We start from the raw sequence: 22,753 nt of genomic DNA on the forward strand, positions 1-22,753 counted from the left end.
TTGCAAGCTGTGGAGATCTGTACTGGGGTGCATGGTTATATGGAGTGGTATAGTAGGTCTGTGAGTCCATACAGGTTTTCTGGAAGCCACATGGTCATGAGGTCTGGATGCTGATAGCATTCCTAATACCTCCCAGCCCTATACAACAAACACAGAAATATGGTTGACGACAGATTTGGTCATTGTGCATGGGTTGGGTGATATGCATTGCATTGCCTCCACAGATGCATACGACGATACTATATATAAGTGAATGAATGCTTTCACCCATGGTACATGGCCAAATCAATGTGTCAACTAATAAGCTTTCAAAACTATTGCTTGCCATAAATAAAACAACCAAAAAGGAAGACCACGCAACTCAAATCAGTTAATCTATACTCCTTGTATTCTATAACACTTCTCCATACATAGAAGTGGTGTTTAGGTACTAGTTGTATTTTTGTTCATACTATGATAAAAATTAGTTGATGCTCGAAATGTTCATTTATGGTTGGTACCACGTGCACTGTTCCTAGAGGATCCTTACAAGTTTCCTGTAGTCCTTCTCGTCCCGTAGCTGGATGTCAGTGTCACTTTACAAGCCACAACACAGTACCTTCAGGGAACGCAACACTCGTCCACAACGAAGTGCGAACACCGAGCCACCGCCTTGAAGCTATCTGATGCATCCACAGTCCCATGGTCATGATAGCAGGGTCTGGGGGCGGATGCATGGAGTAGGGGTGTGGGGGTGAATGTGGACTGGAAGATAAGATGCAAGCTTCCTTGGAGTTGTGGAGATTTAGGTTTAGGATTTTTATTTATTTTCTAAATATGTCTGCTGTAGAGAAGGCGCCAACATGAAAGCTAGAGTGCTAACGCCAAATTTTTCTCTGTGCAAGTCCATGTCCAAAACAGGGCCAAAGCCAAATCCTTGTGCCGATTTATTTTTCTGTGTGTATATAGTTTTAATGTGTGTGTAATGGAACAAGTCTACATAGCCCCCCCCCCCCCCAAACTATCTAGAGTGGACTACTTCATGCCCCGAACTATAAAACCAAAACCAGTCAAATAACCTCTCGAGTGGTTTTAGAGGGTGGTTTTGTTTTTTCTTTTTTATTTATTTCGGCTGAATCTTTGAAAAATCATAATAAATCACAGAAAAAATATAAAATGAAAAATTCAATTTTGTTGGACTCCTGATATGTAGATCTACATAGTGAATATATAATACGGCATACTTTAGTACAAAGTTTTTGTTGTAGCTTTAAATCTATATTTTCTATAATTAATTCAAACAATTCATATATGTAGTTCTTATGGTCCAATTGTGGAAAATTTTTATGTTGGGCTCATTATTGTATGCTTGAACTATGGTAAAAATTTCATACTCATTGGATCATGTATAACTTAGTTATAGATAAAGCATAGATTTTACAAGAATAAAACTAAATAAATCTATAACAAAGTTATACAAGATCCAATGAGTATGAAACATTTACCATAGTTCAAGCATACAATAGTGACTCCACCATAAAAAATTTTACCACAATTGAACCATAGGAAGTACATATATAAATTATTTGAATTCATTATAGAAAACATAGATTTAAAGGTATGGCAAAAAGTTTGTACTAAAGTATACCATACTATATATTCACGGTGTAGATCTACTCATCCGGAGTCCAATAAAATTGAGTTTTTCATTTTATGATTTGCCTATGATTTATTATGATTTTTCAAAGATTCAGCGAAAATAAATAAAAAAATAAAAAGCCAAAACCACCCTCTAAAACCACTCGAGGAGGTGAAGTAGTCCATCCTACATAGTTGGACGGGTTATGTAGACTTTTTCCTAATAACTTTTAGAAACAATTAGGTTTTAAATAAATGTAGAGCGCCCTGGTCACACGATTGATAACTTATATATGAATTTGGTGCAGACACCTGCTTGGGAATGGTATAGACGATACATACAAGCTTGAATTTAAGTGAAAAAAATATTTTATTTTTCATGCAATCATTTTTCGTGATGTACAATTTTACCTAATGTTTGTTTTCCAAAAAAACAATTTTAGAAAATCATTCCACCAGCAGGACAATCTATTATTTTTTAAATTCATCAAATATATAGGTTATATTTTTGTAATTTCTATTTGATTTCGTATGGCCTTGGCCTGTTTTTAATGGAATTAAATCGCATAAATTCTGAGGTCCATATTAAATGCTAGTGGAAATAAATCTAAGTTTCATATAGGATTTTGACTAAGACTAAACATTGACTCAACTTAAACATGTAGACTGGTTGCGAAGCTGAGATAGGTGAAGGGCGTGCTACGCTCGCCGAGTCGAGCCCAGGAAGGGAAGGATCTCATTGTGTCTCTCGGGGTTGTCCCGCCAATGCTTCTGAGGCACCTCACCTGGAATTGTTAGTTTCTTTCCTGCAGATATGTACTTTCCTTATGCCTCCCCTTCCAAGTAGATAATCAACATCACAACTCTACCATCGACATCTCAGCTCTACCCATTTAATCTCGTGCTTCTTCTCATTCTTTGTGTGATTTGTCAAGCGATGGCTTGTGTGTGCATCAGTGGAACATATAGTCATGATATCCATGTACTCGGTGCATATCTACTTCATATATAGAGACAGGGGTAATACTAATTGTGGTGGAATTTTAGTAGGTGAACTATTGATAATGTGCATTCGAAAACAAATGTAACTCATTATAAGTATCAATTCAGTGAATTCGAAAACAAATGTTTTTAAGAATGATAAACTATAGACATTCAGGTACAATTTAGCACATATCTTAGCTCTTAGGAAGGATAGCATCAGACATTCCTAGACTATGACACTTACACATATGTTTGTATCCTATATCCATCCATTATAAGTGAGTGAAAATGTTCAGCTACTAAACAACATATCATGTTAGTAAGGCTGAAAATCATAAACTGCTCGGGATGAGTTCAACACTGTTTGCTGTGTGAGGTTCTTACATGGCGTCGATGAAAATGTTGCTGGTACAAGAGTTATGTTACCAACTTGATAGTAGTTTCCTGTTGCCTCCTATTTCTATTGGATTGTGGCTAAAGGTTCCCTCACCCTTTGGTTGATCATCTACATATCTTCCTATTCTACACCACCTATTATCTATATTGTATAATACTACCAGAACATTTGTGTTTCACCAAAAAGAAACCACTATATATATGCAGCTAGTGACAGCAGAGTTAATGTACTACGTGCATTTGGCCAGCACAGCACTATGGATAAGTATATTACAAACTGCAGTTAAAGCAACAGGCAAAGGACAATAATCGAAGGTATTCTTTGAAGCACCACAGATATGTAATATATACATCATGCATACTCAAGGAACCACATTACATACTATGACCGAAGGTGGATCAAGTTGTGTAAGACCATTTAGTATATTGTTCCTTGTACGTCTAATTAGCTTTTTGAGGGTATTCTGAAATTCCAAAATAGTAGGAGGTACGAGGTAGAAAATACAAGTTAAATGCACTAGCGGCCCTAAAACGTCCAAGTTTATGTCACCAAGGCCCACGAGCTTTCAAAATAAATTCTGGGTCCCTAAAGTTTAAATGGTGCACTGCAAGTCCATGCCATCCACGTATAGTATAGAAATTTTTTTAGTGATGGCTGCCAATTCTAGTAGAGACGGACGACTTAGGAAACCGCTCATAACCTTTGTGGGAAGCACTGTAGTTAACAAACATTTGCTACAAATTAATTTTCAGGTGTGGTTCTATTAAATAAACCATTACTGAAATAATATACTTACTTTCAGGTGTGATTCTATAAAAGAACCGCCCCTGAAAAGAAGATTTTCAAGGACGGTTGCTTATGTCAACGGTCTCTAAAAATGTGTGATTTTTAGGGCGGGGTTGTTTTGTTAAGTCCACCATACCTAAAAAATAATTGTCAAGGATAGTTGACTAAGTCAACCATCTTTAAAATAGTCGTGGGACAAATAAATTCATATCCTTTTCACATGAAGTCGAATGAAGACAATTTTTGTATCAGAATTGTAGATCTCGATGAGATCTAAAATTTTGTAGATGATAAAATTTTAATTTGAGATAATTTAGGATTCCAAATATATAAATTATCTTCTCATATTTTGAATACAAAATTTTGAATTTATCAAATGACCTTGGATTTAGACTTGTTGTATCTCAGAGATGCAAAGTTTGGCAAAATCTAAAACTTTGTAGTTGAAAAATTTTTCCATTTAGGAATATTTATAAGTCAAGATATTAGTGATAAGGTTCCTATATATTAGTACAAATACAAAACATCATATCAGCAATCAGATGTGACTGTGTGCTGCAGTGGCAGGAGAATGACCGTGTGAGGCGAGAGGTCACTAGCTAGTTTAACTCCCATGGTGAGTGCCCGAAAAAAAAACACTCGGCAAACTATTTGACACTTGCCAAAAAGGCTGTCTGCCATAGTGCCAGCTGCATTGAATTCGATGGTTCCATGGATTAATTCTTCCTGACTACCCCTCCAACTTCAAAAACTCTGAACACTGTTAGAATAAGTGAAAATTAAATCCAGAGCGAGAACTACCTATTATGAGCCACTGGCAAATTAACTGACAATGAGATTAGTGTTATGAGGCTACCTCGAGGACTGACACGTGACAACAATACAGAAACCTTGGTTAGATCAGCCTCATTCACTCCCGGCATTGCTGAGATTTTTTGTGATGTACATCCCTTTCGTTGGCTTCAATTTTTTCTTAATTATTAGTTAAGAAATATGTAGAGCTCCAGCTTTCAAGTATATGGGCAGGGTGTCACTTAACTTTCATCTATGGCTTGTGCTACTCCGTCTATAAAACACAACTTCCTATTCGGATGCATGTATGTTACTGGATGAGCCAGGTGCCATTGGGTATGAGAGGCATCGGAAAGACCCAGCTTTGTGATCAGGGGACTGTGGCATGCATCATCTGGTTTCCAGGCGGTGGTTCGGTCTTCACACTGTGCACTGTGGCCGGTTATAGTATAGAGACCCGGTCTTAGTGCCCAAAATATAGATAGGATAATGTCAGCCGTTAGTTTACTCCTCTCCGCTTACATCAAGGCTGGGTAGGATTGGGCAGAAGTGCTCCGGCACATTATGTAAGCACACTGTGATTAATGCATTCAAGCATTCTCCAATCTCCATTTTTTCAGTGTCTTGTTCCGGGAATGTGCTGTGGTGTAGCTTGTAAATTGACACTGCACCAAGCTATGGGACAAGGAAAAGCAGACCAGAGGAAACTTAATTGGTGTAGGGTTCCTGAAGGAACAATGCACCTGGTACCAATTAATCAAGGAGAACACAAACATTTCTAACAACAACTATTTTTTATCATCGCGTCAATGGCAATACAACTAGTTCCTAATAAAAAAAATCTATGTATGGAGAAGTATTATAGAATGCAAGTTGTATATATTAACTGATTTTGAATTCCGAGATCTTCCTTTTTGGCAGTTTTATGGCAAGCACTACTAGTTTTGAAGAAGTAGCTTATTAGTTGACATCTATGGAGGCAATGCAATCAACAAATGGCGAGACCTCATCTGCGAGCTGCTAGCTTCTTCATTGGGCTGTGTGTCTTATTTTTATTGGTCCATGTGGCCATTTCATATTCGACCATACATCACGGCGCTATCCGTCCGCGTGTCCCATTTTCATTCGGCCACGTGGCTTGATTTCATTCTTCCACGTGTCAGGTTTTAATTGCTCACGTGTCGTGTCCTGGCTATTTCATGTGTCATGCATTGGCTCTTCCACATGTTGCACTTTTACTTGATCACATGGCCTATCCTAGTTCTACCGTACAGAGGACAATAATTTTGTCATAGAGAAGTAATTTGAGATCATCACTGCTGCACATATTGACTACATAATAACCATCGTTGTGCGTCCTTTGCTGCACACAACAGGATCTTGCTAATCCCCTTGGCGCTTGTGTCTCTTGTCCCATCCAATCAAAGTAGAAATTAGTTCTGCTAATTACCCATTGGGTTTCTTTTAGCACAGAAAAACTCGCAAAAAGAAAACATATTGGAGGTGCGGTGGCTGCATCCTATCGGCGGCACCTTACTCTCCGTGGTGGCAGCCTCACCTGTTGCAGCTGGCAAAGGCGTGGCTTTCTGCGCATGGATGGGTGACAGCGCAGCCCATCACGCGATGCCTGGCCGTCCTGGCAGCGATGCGGCTCGCGTCCACGCCCCATGGCGACCCTTGGTGATGATGATGTCCGCGCCATGCAGATAGCAGCCCAAAGAGATCAGATGGTGTCCTTCGGCAGTGTCATCTTGTTCCCGACGCTGATTTACCATGGTGCTCTGTGAAGGCTCGGCGGTGGTGCAGCCTGGTGTACGTGGATGGCGCACCTGGGCAGCGGCAGACCCTCCAACGGCGGCGGCTCTCCCTTCCTCAGCGGATGGCGCACCTCGGTGGCACCACGGGCTGACCTACACGGAGCGCATCCCTGGCCGTCTTCCCGGACTGCCTCGGCCACCGGAGGCCTTGCGGTGTCATCCTTGGTTTAATTTGCTGCCAGATCTAGGACCAGGTGGACCTCCTGTTGCAGTTCGGCGTGTCAGTACTCGTGCACACAGCGACAGCAGCCTCGCCGCTGTCGCTTGTGTTTATGCCACCGGAGGCATTGCAGTGTCGACGGGGAGCCCTTGTGGCGGTGAGCAGGTGAAGTGGGCACCGTCCTTGCTAGATTCTTGATTCTTTTATCTAAACGTTCTTTTATGTTTTTTGTTCTACGACGCCATGCATTGTGGTAACTTCAGCGCTAGTGTTAATACGATGACGCTATTGTGGTAATTTTGACTATGGTAACTAGATGACTTTGTTATGGTAATTACAATCAATTTCGATGACTTAATAATGCAATTTTGGTATATTAACTAAGGTAACTGAATAGTGCATTTGTGGTAAGTGAAACTACTGTAATTTTCAAACTGGACAGTGCATTTGGACTTACAACAATTTTCAAACAGAATTTTTGTAAATATGCATCATTATGGCAACTTGTTCATGAAATTTTCGTAAACAATGCAATTTTGTTCAAGAAATTCAAATTATTTTAATCAGCTTATGTGACAAAATTGGTCTGGTTACTGTGCTCAGATTCTCGTAACAAATGAGCAATTACATTAGTTCAACTTGTATACTACTCTTCAGTTACCCATAGCATGTAGTACAGCAATGTCGTAACCCATTCCTATTTATTAGAATATATTCTTTACTATTTTTTGTGGACAATAGTATTATCGTAACCTTACTATTTTAAGGTATGTTGTATTCTCGTAACAAGAATATTTGCATGCGGATGGACAATAAATAAATAAATTGAAGTTCATAATCTATTGCCTTCTACTTGCATGCGCATGAAATGCTTTTGCATGCCCAGAGTTTAGGTCAATCTCAATGGGGGTTTCATGCACATTTAATAGAGTGACACCTCAGCAAAAAAGGAATCTTTGCATGAAATAGGCAGGAGAGAGATAAAATTCGTTTCACCACGGTGAAACGGGTCCGCGTTGTTTCCCAGACATCGGTAACTGGGTGAAACGACCATTGAGGGGATTCATCGTTTCATTGCCGATCCCGTGCGTAGAGGCGATCCCAGGCACCGTGATCCCCGCGCGCCAATCCTCCCGCGAGCTCGCCATCCCCGCGAGCGCAATCCTCCCGCGGCTCGGCCTTCTTCCCGCCCCTTCCCCCACCTCCTTCTCCCTCATCCAGTTCATCCCTGCTCGCCCGTTCACCATCTTTCCCCATCCACCAGTCCGTAGAGATAGGGCATGGCCCGAGATCCACCACCCATGGATCAGCCCTCCGGCCGGTGAATCACGGCAGCGCGCAGCCGGCAATGGAGGCAAAGCACGCGGGGGGAAGCAGCTAGGACTGAAGAAGAGACCGGCGGCACTTGCTCCGTCACCGCGTCCAGGAGCTTCACCACATATTCCGCCGCCCTCTGTTGCGGGGAATCGGTCCCCTCCAGCGCCGAATCCCAGCGGTGGTGCTGCGACTGCCTCTCCTGCTGCGCCGCCGTCAACCATGCAGCCACGGCCAGCGCAAGGAGGAGGATGGGGCGCCATACCCCCAAATTTTGGTTTCTATCATGGAGACCAACAGGGCCCAAGTTCATGGTAAATATCTTCGATATTGCTCTGCAGTTGATTTGATACTCCCGGTTTGTTTGATTGTTACTGAAATGTGTCTGTACACACTCCTTGTTTGATTGCTGCCTACTAGAAGATACTGAAAGTTATTCATTTTGTTGTGCAAAGTAAAAATCTATATAGGATACACTCTGTACTGCTAGTGACATATATAGTAAAAATCTATATAGGATATGTCAAAGTTTTCTTGGTAATGTAGTATGCCAGGTTTGCTGATCCTGTTGTGGAGCTCTTCCAGAAATTGATGGTGCTCCTGTTACTGGACCTTGAGATAATGCACAAATCCCCTTTCAACTTTCCCATATGAAGATGCAAATGGTCTTGCTTATATGCTTCTAGTTATGCTGCTCATCTCAAGTTATTATCCTATTTTCAGGGTCTTTCCTCCAGGAGGGATGTAATGACTGGACGCATTAATAACTTTCCAAATTTACTGTCGTATGCAACATGCAAGGGACGCTAATTACTCTCTGAGCCAGACCAGGGAGACCGAAGCGTGCTAGGGGACAGGCCTGGTTTAGTCAGTGGCATGGCTACAAAATATGCTATTTTGTAGTTGGCTAAAGAGTATACTCTAGAGCTGGTTGTCTCAACAGGATCCGGCTAATCCCCTTGGCGCTTGCATAACTGCGGAAGCCGCAAGGTCTGTGTCTCTCCCAATCATCTCCATTCAAGCTAGCAGAAGTAGGGCAACTCCTGGTGAGCAGCTGCAAAACATCCTCCTACCCATTGAACTTAATTTTTGTTGCGTTTCTGTGGATTAGGACTCAATTCCATTAGAATATTATATCTGCTCCATTGTACATCTATTTTTCTAGCATGGTCCTATTTATACTTTACTCAATAAGCTGATGTGTTTGCAGCCTGAAGAAATCCTCGTCCTGATCCGTAACCATGATTCATGTACATCTCACCATGATCCACTGTGTTGCCGCCACCGAGCTGCTGTTCGATGCTCCATGATGTTGCTGCTGTCTCCATGCCGTTGTGCGACACTCCATGCCGTTGCTGCCACCAAGCTGCTATGTGACGCTCCATGCTGTTATTGCTGTGCGACGCCTCGGCGCGCCACAGGTCGACATTGGCCACCACCGAGCCCTCCAAGTCATTCATCCAGATGTCATACGTCGCCGATGGTTTCATGCACACCTTTGCCCGCGCGAACCTTCTGATCCCAGGCCCGGTTGGTTCTAGAACTACGGCAAATAGTGACTCATGACCACAATCCGCATGTCATTGTATATCCCTCTCATTTGGCAAGGTGATGTGTTTGACTGCTCATAGATGCTTCCCTTGTGCCTCCAATTCCCATAAGATGACATCACAGCGCAACATCCTAATTAGATAACTCTTACCATTGTTATGTCCTAATACATTTCAGTTGCTGGTTTGCTAATCCTCCAATGATTTCAACATGGTGAAACAAGTTATATAGAGGCTACTCGCTCATGCCAATGATTGTCAATCTTTCTCTGAGTTATATATCTCAGCCACTCAAGTTGCACTGGAGTCCTTTCTCCTATTTTCTAGATGAAAATTTTCTAATCAAAATGTATACTTGCTGTTGACGGCACCAGTATGAAACATGTTATATAGAGGTCATGCCAAGGATAGTGAAGTTTCTGAATTATGTATCCCACATTTTGGATTGATGTAAGTAATAAAAATCTAGTGGATGAATAACTCTTGTGATCCCAACTGGTCAAGTTGGACTCACATTTGACTCAATTTCGGAGACCAGAGTTTTGTTATCTGAATTCTAGAGCTCAACATGATCTATGATCTCGTAGTACAAAGCATTATGTGTTAAGAATAGTTTTGGTAGGCTATATTAACCAGGTGTTTTGGCCGTCGTGTCGGGCGTGGATGGCTTAGGCGGGTGGCATGGCTAGCAGGAGGGCACGGTCAGCAGGGGAGCATGACCGGCGAGGCAGCAGGCGTGGCTGGCGAGGGGGCAGACGAGGCCGACCTCGAAGCTCGCGGCTCCGGTCATGATAGGTGTGCGCACATGGCGGGCGTGGCTCTGGCCATGGTAGGTGTGTGGCCATGGCGGGTGCGGTGCAGGGCTGGTTGCCGGCGACGAGGAGGGAGAGCAGCCCAGGCGGGCAGGGCACTGGGCGGCACGTGGCCAGTGGCTGGCGACGAGGAGGGCGAGCGCGACAAGGGTGCAGCTCAGGGAAGGCTAGAACGGAAGAGAAGGATAAGGTTGGCGAGTGTGGTCCGACAAGAAGAAGAAGGATAAGGTTGTGAATAATTTGACATATATTTATGATATCTGCAATTCATAAAAATAATCTGTATATTTTTTCTGAAAATTTTGACATATATTTGCATTGTCTCCAAATTATAATACTGTCTAATAAATTACACTGAAGGTATCATTGTAAATATAGGAATAAGATGGTGTAAATATAGCTATAAGACAGTGTAAGTGCATTGGAAAAATTTGGTTGTTAAGAAGGGCTAAATCTACCAGTTGTTTGGTAGACAGTGTAAGTGCATTGGAAAAATTTGGTTGTTGGAAATATTTTCTTAGAAGCAACACGTTTGAACATCCTGCTCAATCCCCGGTGCCACTAGCCTAGTGTAATATCTGCTGATAGAGGTCGGTAGCTTCTAATATATATAAGCTGCAGTAGTTTTGTATGTTGTGCTTTTCATTTGTTGCAATATATGCATTCTGCTTCTCCTGAGAACAGTATTTATATATCTTGCATGCATGTAAGATCAGCTCGTCAGCACTGTGAATGGATCGGAGCAGATTGTTCATTCGGAAGGACAGACTGAATTTATCAAGGATTACGCCACCCACATCCTGGTGTTGCTAAAGCTAGCTGTGCCCGTTAGGCCGCTCTCCGGTTGAGGCAAATGCCCCGCCTAGTGTTGGAGCTAGGTTCACATTGATGCCACTGAGAGCTAACCGGCCTGCGGTGGTGGCCATGGCAAGGGTGGGTGCAGGTGCGCTTCCAGATGGTCGGTGCGCGGTGTCTGTGGTGGCTGGCCAAGCCACAAAGCTTGACATCTTGTCCAACATCTGCTTCATCTTAAAATCATGTGTTTCCTATAATTATATTAAAATTAACACCTCTGAAAACAAAATCTCCAGTCTCCCAAAGTCATTTTTGTAGTAATGATTATCCATAAAGCAAATAAAAAACATGATTTTTTTTTTACTTCATGTAAGCGAATTGCAGGAGCCACTGCACGTTAAGCTAGATGGAACGGTGAGATATCTCAATTAGAGAAATATTTTTTTTTCTGATATATAATAAATGATTTGATAGTAGTTGAGGATATTTAAAATGATTTGAGAATCATGGATGGCCATATTTGGATACACAATGGTCCCGATTCAAGAATGATGAATAGTATAATGCTGAGGAAACATTAATGTTGTTCAATGAGGCACCTGCTTATTTTCTCTGTATCCCTATCTCAAAGTCTAGCTACTTCAGGTGGTCTCGATGAATCCATTCAAGCCCATATGCCTCGCCTACATCACATGTAACACGAACAGCGTTGATCCCGAGTGCAAGGGCCGTGACAGACAGTGGCCCTTATTCTCCAGGTACCACAGCAATGCCAGGTATAGAGACTCTTCACGGTGGCCCAGATATTATGGTCGCTTCACTCCTTACACTTCCAAACTCTTGTTTTGGACTGCTGGAAACTGCTTTCCTTATGACTCCTATTCCCACGGGACATTTTGCTAGCTGTGTCCTGGCTCTCACCGTTTTGGATCAATGTCCACGTCACCTGTTCTTGATTAGGTCTCCATGGTTAAACATGTTATATAGTAGGCACTACAATGACATGGCAACATCACTGAATAATATATCCTACTATATGCATTGATTGTAAAGAAAATGTAAGGCATGGAGACGTGTTCAGTGTGGGATCTTTGTAGGTTTCAAATAAATATAAGGGAGAGCTGTCTCGTCAAAAGGCATTTAAGAGCTATTGTCCTCATATTCTCCAAGTAGACAATCAATGCATATAGTAGGATATTAAAAACAAAATCACCACCGTGTCTACCTGCAACTGCAAGAAACACTAAAGCCAGTACTGGTAAATGATTGGCCGAGGATGGATCAGATTCACGTTTCATGGAATGGCTACGAATCTTGACTACGTGGGCTGGAACATAACAAAATGTAGGCTGGTGTCTACGAATATGGACATACGTCATCATATCACGATGGTTTGCTTGGTTGTTCCATGGATGACCACGCATGCATGGTGGCGAACTGTTGAGATAGGACCAAGACCCTGACCTCCTGGGAGGCTTTGAAAGTGTCGAAGGGTTTATTTTGTAGTCACGAATATGCACTAAGTTAGTATGAGAGTTTCTTAACCATGTCCGCATTCATTGGTCACTACTACCACATATTTTGAAAGATTGTCAAAATCATTTTTTGGAGACAGGCAGCATGTCCAACTCAGAGTTGGCATCACTATTAATCAAAGTTTTTGAAGACGGTACAGTGCCCATCCTTAAAAATAAATAAAACAATTCAAAAATCAAAGCCCGCTGGCAAGCCCAAGCCCAAGCATGCATGCTGCCAGTACGGGGTTGGACCCGCGCCACTGGCAGATCTCGACACGACATCGAAGGATCTCGACTGGCCAACACTCGATCTCGACCTCACCGGAGGATCTCAATCGGCCACAACTTTCAAGAACCATCAACGCATGATCTCCTCTGTTAATGGAATCAGAGGTGGGTATCTTGTCCTGCTTCTAGAAATGTTTGATTCATAGGGATAGGGGTGGCCGAGCTACCTGACTCTACAAACCATTCTTGAACACCTCTGTTTATCATTATTGAAGTGGTGATGGGCTTCTTTAGACATTTGGTGACAACGGGATGACATATATTCATGCAATAGTAATGGGCTCTGGAATCATGTGGTGACCAGGGGATGCTGGTTTACACTATGTGCCAGTGGCCAACGAGCCTGAGAACTGCAACTATGCAGCAGTGTGGGCATGAAGCCCCAGAACCCGCCTTGCAGACTCCACAGCCATACATCTGCTGGACCAAGCTCTACGCTGTTACTCGTTTGTCGTCACTGTCTGACCCTGCGGTCGGGCTAACAGGAGTTTTGGCCACAGAATAGTTCCTTCCGTTCTGCCTCCTATTCCTATAAACAACAATGTGGACCTCCCGTTTTCACCTCATCCTGCAGCTATTGACTAGTGTCGAGCTGGTGCCTCTCACTGGAACATAACTATTATATATATAGATGGCATGCTCAGTGATGGTACTGCACATTTAATAAGCACACATGCACATCCTCCAAATATAATGCTATCGAAGAACATACTAGACACAAATCTGACTTTGCGAAGCCTTTATTTGATTACATCCATGACCACTAACATGTTGTATAGTACTCTTGAAATCCTTCAAATAGATGGATTATTTTCCTGGTATAATTTGAATACCACTTGGCACATAAAATTTACACATTTTCAAACTAACTAATGTACTGTTACTGTTGTTTGTGGCTCTTAATTATTTTTCCACCAAATATTGCCTGAAATTATAGGTTTATGTGACAGAGGGAGTATTATATGCGTGATTGACAAATATTTTGTTTGCAGTCATAATATATATAGAAAGCAAAACATGTTTATAAAGTCAATGTCTCATTTCTTTGCCTCAATTCCCTATGCTAAGAAACAAAACGTGTCACTAATGTACTGTTACTCTTATCAACTAAACGCCTAACTGATAACAGTAAAAGACGTGTTCATATGAAACACGTCACTTGTATGAGACCTCAGACCCGAAAAGCTTATAAGGTTTTGATGAATTGAGGATTTAAGTCTAGAACTATCCTGTTCCAATCCAGTTACCCCACCCTGGAGAAAAGATGGGGGATGAGTCAATTATGAAATTTTATTAACACTTATGAATCATATGAATCCTCAATTAGAACTGTCCTGTTCCAATCCAGTATTGAAAGACAACTTGTATTAACACTTATGAATCTTGTACTGAAAAAAGATTCAATTATGAAACTTTGTATAGAACATGCCTCCATCCAAGTTCATATGAAAAATATGAGATCGTGAACGTTAAACAATTTTTAGAACTTGCAGAGCTCATTTTATATAGGCAAACCCTAGCAGCATGCCCTACTTGACCCCCTACATGAGATTTGGGTAGTGGAGGCAAAAAAAACTAACTCCGCTGACCCCCTACTAGACCCTTGAGATTTGTTGGCCTCCTACTTTCACCATCCACTACCCATTCGTATTGGCCCCTACTGGACTACCAAAAAATTTCTTCGTAGTTTTCTTCCCTGTCTAGATGTCTTCTGCCGCCCCGCACAGCAGCCCTACCTGGCTGACTCCCCGTCTGCTCCACTCTAGTGCGCCTCAACACAACATCGCGGCCAGCCCCCTCGCAGGTGGGCCTCCCTGGAGCGGCAACTCAGGCAGGCGTGGCAGGCTCCTAGTGGCGGGCCTCCCCAACGTGGCCCCGCTGGCTGTGCTCCATCTATCGAGGCAAGAGGTAGCGAGGCAGAGGAGCTCATCCATAGAGAAGAATACAACAAAGAGAATAACATGTGGGTCCCTGTTGTCATTCTCTACTAGAATAGATTTTGGGGTGTGTTTTAGGTAGTACTACTGGAGAAAATAAAAAAAAGGAGTAGTACCAAAATAAGTGGCAACCCAAACTAAGTAGTAGGGGTCTAATTTAGGTAATACCACTGGAGATGGTCTTAGTGTGTGTGCGTTGTGGCTTATGTGTTGTACTATAAAAAAATAAAGTATCATCCTATCATTAAATATATACCATTGTATTTCTCTACCAAATTATATCCTAGTTGTCAAGGGCATGTCAATGTCCACTGCGCGTGTGGCCAAAAGCAGATCGCGACAGGTTGCGACATCTCATTATGAGTAAGATGCATAATCGAGCAAGGCCTATCAAGATCCTGGTGACTAAAATTTAGTCACCCCTTTTACTCCCCTTTTAGTCTCTAAAGACCCAAACACAATGACTAAAGGGATTAGTCTATTAGTCCCTTGGGATTGACCAAAGGGGACTAAACCAGCAAAAAGAAACCCCCCCCATCATTAATGCACTGCACAACCATGCGTGACTCCACCTCGTGTGTCACCGCCACACCATCGCTGGAACCCACCACGCACCAACGCTAGACTCCACCGCTGCACCCATGTTAGACTCCACCTCGTCCACCGCTGCTGCACCCAGGCCAAAACTCCACCTCATACACCCCACGAGGTCACGCCAACATGCCGACTAGACACACTTACCATGGTCGGCCATGCTCGCCCTAGCAGGATCCGCCTTCACATGCGCCTCCTCTTTCTGTCGCATCTGCCATGGTGCCACTGCCGTCCCTACCGCCCCACTATAGCATCCGCTCGGCTCCTCTCTTACCCCTTGCTCCACCTCGCGAACCCTACCATATCAAGACCTTGCCTAGCCGCTGCCACAACTAGCCTTGTGAGGGCGTGGCCCCCTGGCCTTCGGCACAACTATCCTAGTTGGGGCGCTGCGAAGGAGAGGCAAAGGAGGAGGCGAAGGAGGAGCATTAAAGGTGCTTTGGTCTTTGTATAGTAGCTTTAGTGGGGGTATTCATCCATCCATCCAAACATTGTTGAGACTAAAGGATCCAAACATGCTAGTAAACAATTGATTTCTTCATCTAGCTCAAAACGGGGGCTATAATATAATATAGAAGCCTAAATATAATTTCTTTTTTCAAATCTCATTAGAGTAGTTCTAGTTAGAATTACATTCAACAAACACGTAGATATTCATTTGAATTATAGAAAATATAAAATCATTTTCACAATTTTTGGATCTTTTATTTGTGCAACAAGATATACGTGATATATCTCCACTATAATTGAAAACTTCTTGGGCCGTTAGACCAGACAAACTCACGCCCAATAAACTCATCTCCACCGCAGCCCACTAATTCGGCCCACTAATCTCCACCATAACTAGGTCAATCATGATTAGTCAATCTACTACGTCTCCCTTCCTCAAGCGCGAAAAAAATGCCTGTGACGCCGGCACCATCGGCGGACGGCAGGGAGACCGTCTGATCAACGAGCCCACAACGACACGACGGACGGCAGAGAGACGGTGTGCCGCGCCTGCTGCCGGATCTGCCGGACCAAGCAGGAACGACAGGAAGGGCACCTAGGACCGAGACCTACGAGGCCGCCTGCGTGCACGACGGGAGCGACGGGAAGGGCACCCAGGACCTACGAGGCCGTCTGCGTCATCGACCGTGTCCATCGTACCGCCGCTCGATGATTCCCGTTAGCAAGATTTGTGCCCGTTAGCATGATTTGTGCATAGTAGAGATGTCTATCGTACCGCCGCTCGATGATTCCCGTTAGCATGATGTGCATATTCCCATTAGCATGATTTGTGCATAGAAGAGATTTGTGCATATTCCCGTTACCATGATTTGTGCATATTCCAATTAGCATGATGCGTGCACCCTGGACATGATTTGTGCAGATTCTTGTTAGTATGTACCCATACATAATTCTAATCCCAGCGGCAGCACGCACCTCGACTGTCTCTTGACGGCGGTACTCGACATCCAGCCACGGCTGGCCTTCAGCACGTCCTCTCTGCATGAGGTCACCTCATCCTGTGCCCAGCGGACAAGCAAAGCAGAGGTAACATATCTCATGATAATTACCTGGAAAATGATCCATCCTTGTCTACTGATAATTGCCAATGCACTTTGCATTGACAACATTGGCAACCTCAAACGAGTAGGAGTACTCTGATCTAAATGGTTCCATGGTTTTTTTTTTGAATTGGAGTGTATTTCATTACTCTCTTGTCACAGCTCAATCGCTATCCTCCAGTGATTGAGGTACAATGTCCCAGGTAGTTTGCATACTGCCGGGCAATTTACAACCTAGAGAAGCAAATTCATGTGCTAGCTTATTACAAATACAAGGACAGAATCTAAAATAGCAAGAAGAAAATTCTGTTGCCTTCAGATGCTTGATCTCAGTGATAATACGGCCCATGGTTTTAGATGAACACTAAATGGTTCCATGGTTCTAGATGAATACTAAATGGTTCCATGATTTTAGATATAGGTTCAGGTGGGTGATGGGTGATTTCTGAACCTATATGTATGTACATCTGAATGGTTGCATATTTCTGTAGTAAGTAACTAATAAAAGTGTATGAGGTCATAGTATGAGTCTCTGACTAATTATGCAACGTCTAATGATAAAATTCATGAATGCCCTTTTGCAGTTCCTTTTTCTTCATTCAGGAGGCTTCAATGTCTACACCTAGACATATACGCGATGCGCTAAGCGACATCACCAACGTCACAGGTATGCTTTTAATAATTGGGTGTTTTTTCTAATTTTGTAATCTAATCCAAATTTGTCAAAATTCTTGCTAAAGATGAGGCCTTGTCGAGGCGGGCTCCAACATTCTTGCTAAAGTTGTGGATTATGGATGCTTAATTTTATGGAGTATTGGACTGGGACAACTTTATCTGATCATGTCACGCCGGTAACTCCTACATGACTAATTGCTAATATGTAATAAGTAGATTAATTGATTAATAGTAATATACAATGACTTACTCATGTTTTCAGACTGACATAGATAACTTTAGGTTCAAGCTACCTGCAATATTATACAACTCCCCGATAAATAAGAAAAGAGGGAAAATAGATAATGAGCTACAATATGAAACCCCAAATCAACAATTTGATGATGTGAAAGAGCTCGATGAAGCACAAATTTTATACTCGGGAGATCTCAAGATGATAAGTACACTGAGGTGGGCAAGCAAAGAAGAACTATTGCAGGCCATTTCCACAATCATCCAGTTTTTTGCCAACGATAAAACCTTAGAGTAAGTCTTTCGAAGTTTTACCTATATAATTGCTACAATAAATAATTTTATCCTTTTTCGTGTTCTCAACAAAGAGTTGGTACGAAGTACAAAACCACATCCATTTTCTTTGAGTCATAGAAATATTATTAATATTTTACAAGAGGAAAAAGAGTTGGATCATGAATCATTTAATATGAGTATTCGGATGCTCGTGAAGAACCAAGGCATGAAGCTGACGAAACAAAAGTACCACCTCATGGATCTAAGTTTAAATTTATAAATAATTATAATTATAAAATAGTATAATTCATCAAAGATTGCTAATTACTATAAATTCAACAGGAAATAACTAAGTTTAGACGAGATCCACGATGTTGTGGACCTGTTAACAAAGTATATCAAGAAAAATTGAAAAAAGTACTTGAGTGTTGGCCTGGTATGCAATATCACATAAATGACTGTATTATCAAGACGGACTGTACATTTTATTCATAATAGACATGCAAAATAAAATTATTTGTATTATGGATCGACTACAAGAACAAACTTCTTTGCCTGGTTTTAGTCAAGATATGGCATATACAACTACATTTCAAGCTATTGCTAGAATGTTCATGCTCGCCATGAGACTATCAAAATCAAAGAGGAACCATCGTATATCTTCATGGCGGCGAGAATACCCTTCATGTGTAACAAAGGTTACATCAAAACATAAAGACCGGTAATCACTTGTCATTTGGTTCAAGTTTGTTGTAGTTGTAACAAATATTTCAGATTTGTACGCCAAATAAACAACTGAACTTGTACAGGAACTTGGAAGGCTTTTTTGTATACAATTTCATGAAGCTGTGGGATGGTGTAAGATTGTCGCCGATAAATAATGTAAGCACATGCAGTCTCCAACTATATTTGCGTCAATGAACGATTAAATATTGACAAAATATTATCTGTCATTCACAGCTATCAAGGTCACTAAGGACGGAGTTCTTGGCTGAAATTTTGGCGAGTCGCGCAAACGAGTGCTACGACAACATCCCTGAAGATATCCAATATTTGATTAAAAAGTTAGAGAAAATGTAAAGATGTCTTTATGTACTGATGATTCATAAAATATATATAGACTTAAAAACAATTACCTAAAATTAAAACTCTAAAAAAATTACTATAGCATTCTCTACAAAAAACCGTGGCATTAGCACGGGCATTATACTAGTATATGTCACGTACAAAAATATAAAACAATCTCATTATTATAATATTAATTTATCAAAAATATTTAAAACTAATAAACATTAAAAGGATATGTAGCGGACATAAGGACGTGATGGACTACTGGGCCCGGCCACAGTATTTATCTCCGTTTTCTTCGTCCACCTTTCCGCGGCGGCGCGGCGCACTTGACCTGCTCGACGGAGCGACTGGCCGAGACCAGCAGAGCACCTCCCATGGCGAGTGGGGCTGACCGAATCAGCGACCTCCCGGAGGGCGTCCTCCACCACATCCTCTCGCTCCTGCCGGCGCAGGACGCGGTGCGCACGTGCGTTCTCGCCCAGAGCTGGCGCAACCGCTGGCGGTCCGCGCCCGCACTTCGCTTCGCCTGCTCCACCGGCATGGCTGGCGGCGCCGACGCGTTCTTCTCCTTGGTCAACACCCTGCTGCACGTCCGCCGCAGGGGCCCGCCCCTTGACTCGTGCGACTTCGATCTGGATCTGGACCTGTCCGACGACCGCAGATTGGAGCCGCACGGCAACAGCTGGATCAGCCGCGTGCTGCAGCTCAAGGTCCAGGAACTCCGGTTCCGTGCCCCTGCCGACCCCTTCGCCAACCCCCGCCTTGCCTTCAAGCTGGATCACGTGCACCTCTCCTCGCAGCGCCTCACGAGTTTGGAGCTCAGCGGCGTCAAGGGCAACGCCGTCGTCCTTGATTTCTCTGACTGCTTGGCGATGGAGCGTCTCAAGATGGAGAGGTGCAGTGTTTCTTCAACGGAAATGCAGTCCCCCTCTCTGAAGCATCTCAGTATCAAAAACTGCATCTTTTATTCCAACTGCCGCACTGTGCTGTCCTTCCCCAGCCTCGTCTCATTCGAGTTCGTTGCTAATTTCGGAAGGGCTCCAATGCTTGAAACAATGCCGTACATGGAAACGGCAATTGTTCGATTCGATCGTCATCATGCTGATCGATGTAAAAATGGTCGCTTGGATGATTGTGGAGATGCTGCCTGTCCGGGTTGTTTTAATTACTATGGTCCTCATGATTCGGGCAGCGTGTTTCTTCATGGCTTGGCTGAAGCTACATACTTGAATTTGTCAGCTTATCCTGATATGGTATGCTTGCAGCTGCATCCCCTGTTTTTTGCTTTTGCAATTGTGTTGACATACATAGCTGTGTTCGTTTCAAAATGCTCTGATTTCAATCGAACATCACCTGTGGTTGGTTGATGAGTGCCTTACTAGATGCCTATACAATTAGTTCATTACTGAAACTTGTGTTCTCCTGCAGTGTTACTGATATTATTGAACTGAAACTTGCTAGATGGCTATATCATTAGATTCAGAATGCGATGCTCAGATTAGAAAACAGCAGTTTGTTTTTGTATATAGTTTAGATGCACATCTACAAAAGATATAAGTCTAAACCTTTTATAACCTGGCTTACTAATTAACCAGGATGTGTTCAAAGCTTGCAATATTTTTTTTCATGGTGTTCATTGTTTCACTTTAAATCCTTGCACTTTTCCCAGTATGTTTTCAACAGGGATTTGAAATGGTGCCCTGCATTTAACAAGTTAAAGACGTTGGTGCTTAGAAAATGGTTTCTGTCTACTGACCTCAGTGCACTGATTTGGTTCCTCCACCACACCCCTCTTCTGGAGAAGCTTACTCTTGAAATTCCAAAGGTGCTCTCATTAACTTGTTACTCTGTACCACACTTTATTTTGCTTTTGCTTATTAACTGATTAAATTATTCATTTGCTTCAGCCACGCAAGACTTTAATGAAAACAGAGGGAAGTTACAATCCATTGGGAATTGCACCTAGCCATCTTCAGAATGTTGAAATCATATCCAAAGATGTTGATGGGGTAGTACTCAAAGTTTTGAAGGTCTTGAATGCTAATGGCATACCACTGGGGAAAATCAGAATTCAGTGTTCAGGTTGTAAGTTATTTATGTACTGTCATGATTCTTTTGTTCAGTTGTCCATACTTGTTACAAAACCAAGTATCATCAGTAATCAAACTATGTCTGTTCTGATTTATCACAATTTATATTACCGCACTTTGCTTTATGGTTGAGATTTAATTTGTGTTCGATGTTAGACAAGCAATATCATCAGGAACTGTTGTGAATGCTCTTCTGCCTCTATTCAGTCCATTTTGGTTGAATTTGCTGCCATCAGAATTCATTGTTAGACTAGCACTATCATCTGGAACTGTAGTGAATGCTCTTCTGCCTGTATACAGTCCATTTTGATCGAATTTGCAGCCATCAGATCCTGCTTATACAATAAACATGCCAAACTCTGATTCTATATTGAAGATATGCTTCTCCTGATTTGTCTTGCCATTGTACATACAATACATCCTGTTTGTGTGTGTCAGTTCATTATATTTGTGCATATATGCACTTCGTTAGGAACTGGACATATAAAAAAACACAACAAAACCATCTCAGCATCATCTAGTTTTCTGATCTTTGGTTCTTATTATTGGAAGCGACTTTCTGTATTTATGAAATGCTTCCCATGTCGAAATCTTAATAATTGAATAGTACAAAATTTTTGCTCCAGGTTGTTGTTCTTTTCTGTAACTTTTTTATCTCTTACAGGTTATGATTTTTTGTGTACTAATATCAACTCCATGTAGAAGTGAGAAGTACCAGGCAGTTGATGACCCTAGTAGTTTAGTAAAGGTAAATGGAACATTGGAACGCTTATGTAATTTTGTTTTTTTGACTTTGTCTATAGGAACCACATGCTCTGTTATGCCAATGTAGTTTACCTTGCGTCACAAATTAGTTGCATCACATTAGGTTAATGGCTTTGCAAGATAAACTTCTCATGACTTAATATCTATCATCATCAATCTTTCTGTGTTCTTCACTTTTAGAAACATCATTTTAAGTACCAAGAAATTGATGCACGTCTTCAACTTTACAGTAACCAAGGATACTACTATGAAAGTGTTTTATCATACAGTCTCTTTCACAATTAAGTATGGCACTTTTATATTTCTTCCATTGGTCATTGACATTGGTCTGCAGCAAGCAGATAAAAAGACTACCATCAAGGTGTACTACAGTAGTGTCTGCTTCTCCCTACAGTGGGTCACAAAGCCATTGATACCGCTCAGTTAGACTTCTTCACTGCACTGCTTTTGTGACTGCCAAGAGACATTCACCCCTCCCTCTTTACTGGTGGCTTTGATTTCCTTCCATCTCTAGGTTCAGTTCAATGAGCCTGTCTGGTTAGTAGAATGTGTAACATCTTTCTCCTGATTTGTTGCTTAATGCACAATGTGGAACATGATGCCTATGAGATATTTTATCAGGGGATCAACACTTAATATGTGAATCAATGTCAGTTAGTGTAATATCCGTAGTTGCTTTACATCATTTATGATTTTATCATGACTACAATTCCTTGACAGAACTTTTCTCTAGTG

At 42.0% G+C, this 22,753-nt stretch overlaps 2 protein-coding genes across 5 annotated transcripts; both read left to right on the plus strand.

Annotated features, from left to right (window-relative positions):
- Positions 6,244-9,965, plus strand: LOC110435848 (translation initiation factor IF-2-like). Its single transcript, XM_021461923.1, has 4 exons — positions 6,244-6,352; positions 7,581-8,181; positions 8,591-8,913; positions 9,078-9,965. Exons 1-3 carry the CDS (start codon positions 6,244-6,246, stop codon positions 8,613-8,615), a joined length of 735 nt encoding a protein of 244 aa, XP_021317598.1. The 3' UTR covers positions 8,616-8,913; positions 9,078-9,965.
- Positions 19,438-22,683, plus strand: LOC8073632 (putative F-box/FBD/LRR-repeat protein At5g56810). 4 transcript variants are annotated; one of them, XM_021461111.1, is made up of 5 exons: positions 19,438-20,416; positions 20,833-20,988; positions 21,071-21,245; positions 21,918-22,001; positions 22,353-22,683. In XM_021461111.1, exons 1-4 carry the CDS (start codon positions 19,538-19,540, stop codon positions 21,953-21,955), a joined length of 1,248 nt encoding a protein of 415 aa, XP_021316786.1. In that variant the 5' UTR covers positions 19,438-19,537; the 3' UTR covers positions 21,956-22,001; positions 22,353-22,683. The 4 variants fall into 4 exon arrangements, with proteins under 4 accessions (XP_021316786.1, XP_021316787.1, XP_021316785.1 ...); XM_021461112.1 differs by having other exon boundaries at positions 22,360-22,683; XM_021461110.1 differs by having other exon boundaries at positions 21,918-22,683.

Source organism: Sorghum bicolor, chromosome 5 (genome assembly GCF_000003195.3).
Source record: "Sorghum bicolor cultivar BTx623 chromosome 5, Sorghum_bicolor_NCBIv3, whole genome shotgun sequence".
In the NCBI taxonomy this organism is placed as follows: domain Eukaryota; kingdom Viridiplantae; phylum Streptophyta; class Magnoliopsida; order Poales; family Poaceae; genus Sorghum; species Sorghum bicolor.

What these genes read in the sequence shown, in the direction of transcription:
- LOC110435848 (XM_021461923.1), top strand. Translation starts at nt 6,244, where the DNA reads ATGGCGACCCTTGGTGATGATGATGTCCGCGCCATGCAGATAGCAGCC. An exon ending in CCCGACGCTGATTTACCATG is followed by an intron (nt 6,353 to 7,580) that starts GTGCTCTGTGAA and finishes GTTGTTTCCCAG; the next exon opens with ACATCGGTAACTGGGTGAAA. An exon ending in CAACAGGGCCCAAGTTCATG is followed by an intron (nt 8,182 to 8,590) that starts GTAAATATCTTC and finishes TCCTATTTTCAG; the next exon opens with GGTCTTTCCTCCAGGAGGGA.
- LOC8073632 (XM_021461109.1), top strand. Translation starts at nt 19,538, where the DNA reads ATGGCGAGTGGGGCTGACCGAATCAGCGACCTCCCGGAGGGCGTCCTC. An exon ending in TGTCAGCTTATCCTGATATG is followed by an intron (nt 20,417 to 20,832) that starts GTATGCTTGCAG and finishes CACTTTTCCCAG; the next exon opens with TATGTTTTCAACAGGGATTT. An exon ending in TTACTCTTGAAATTCCAAAG is followed by an intron (nt 20,989 to 21,070) that starts GTGCTCTCATTA and finishes CATTTGCTTCAG; the next exon opens with CCACGCAAGACTTTAATGAA.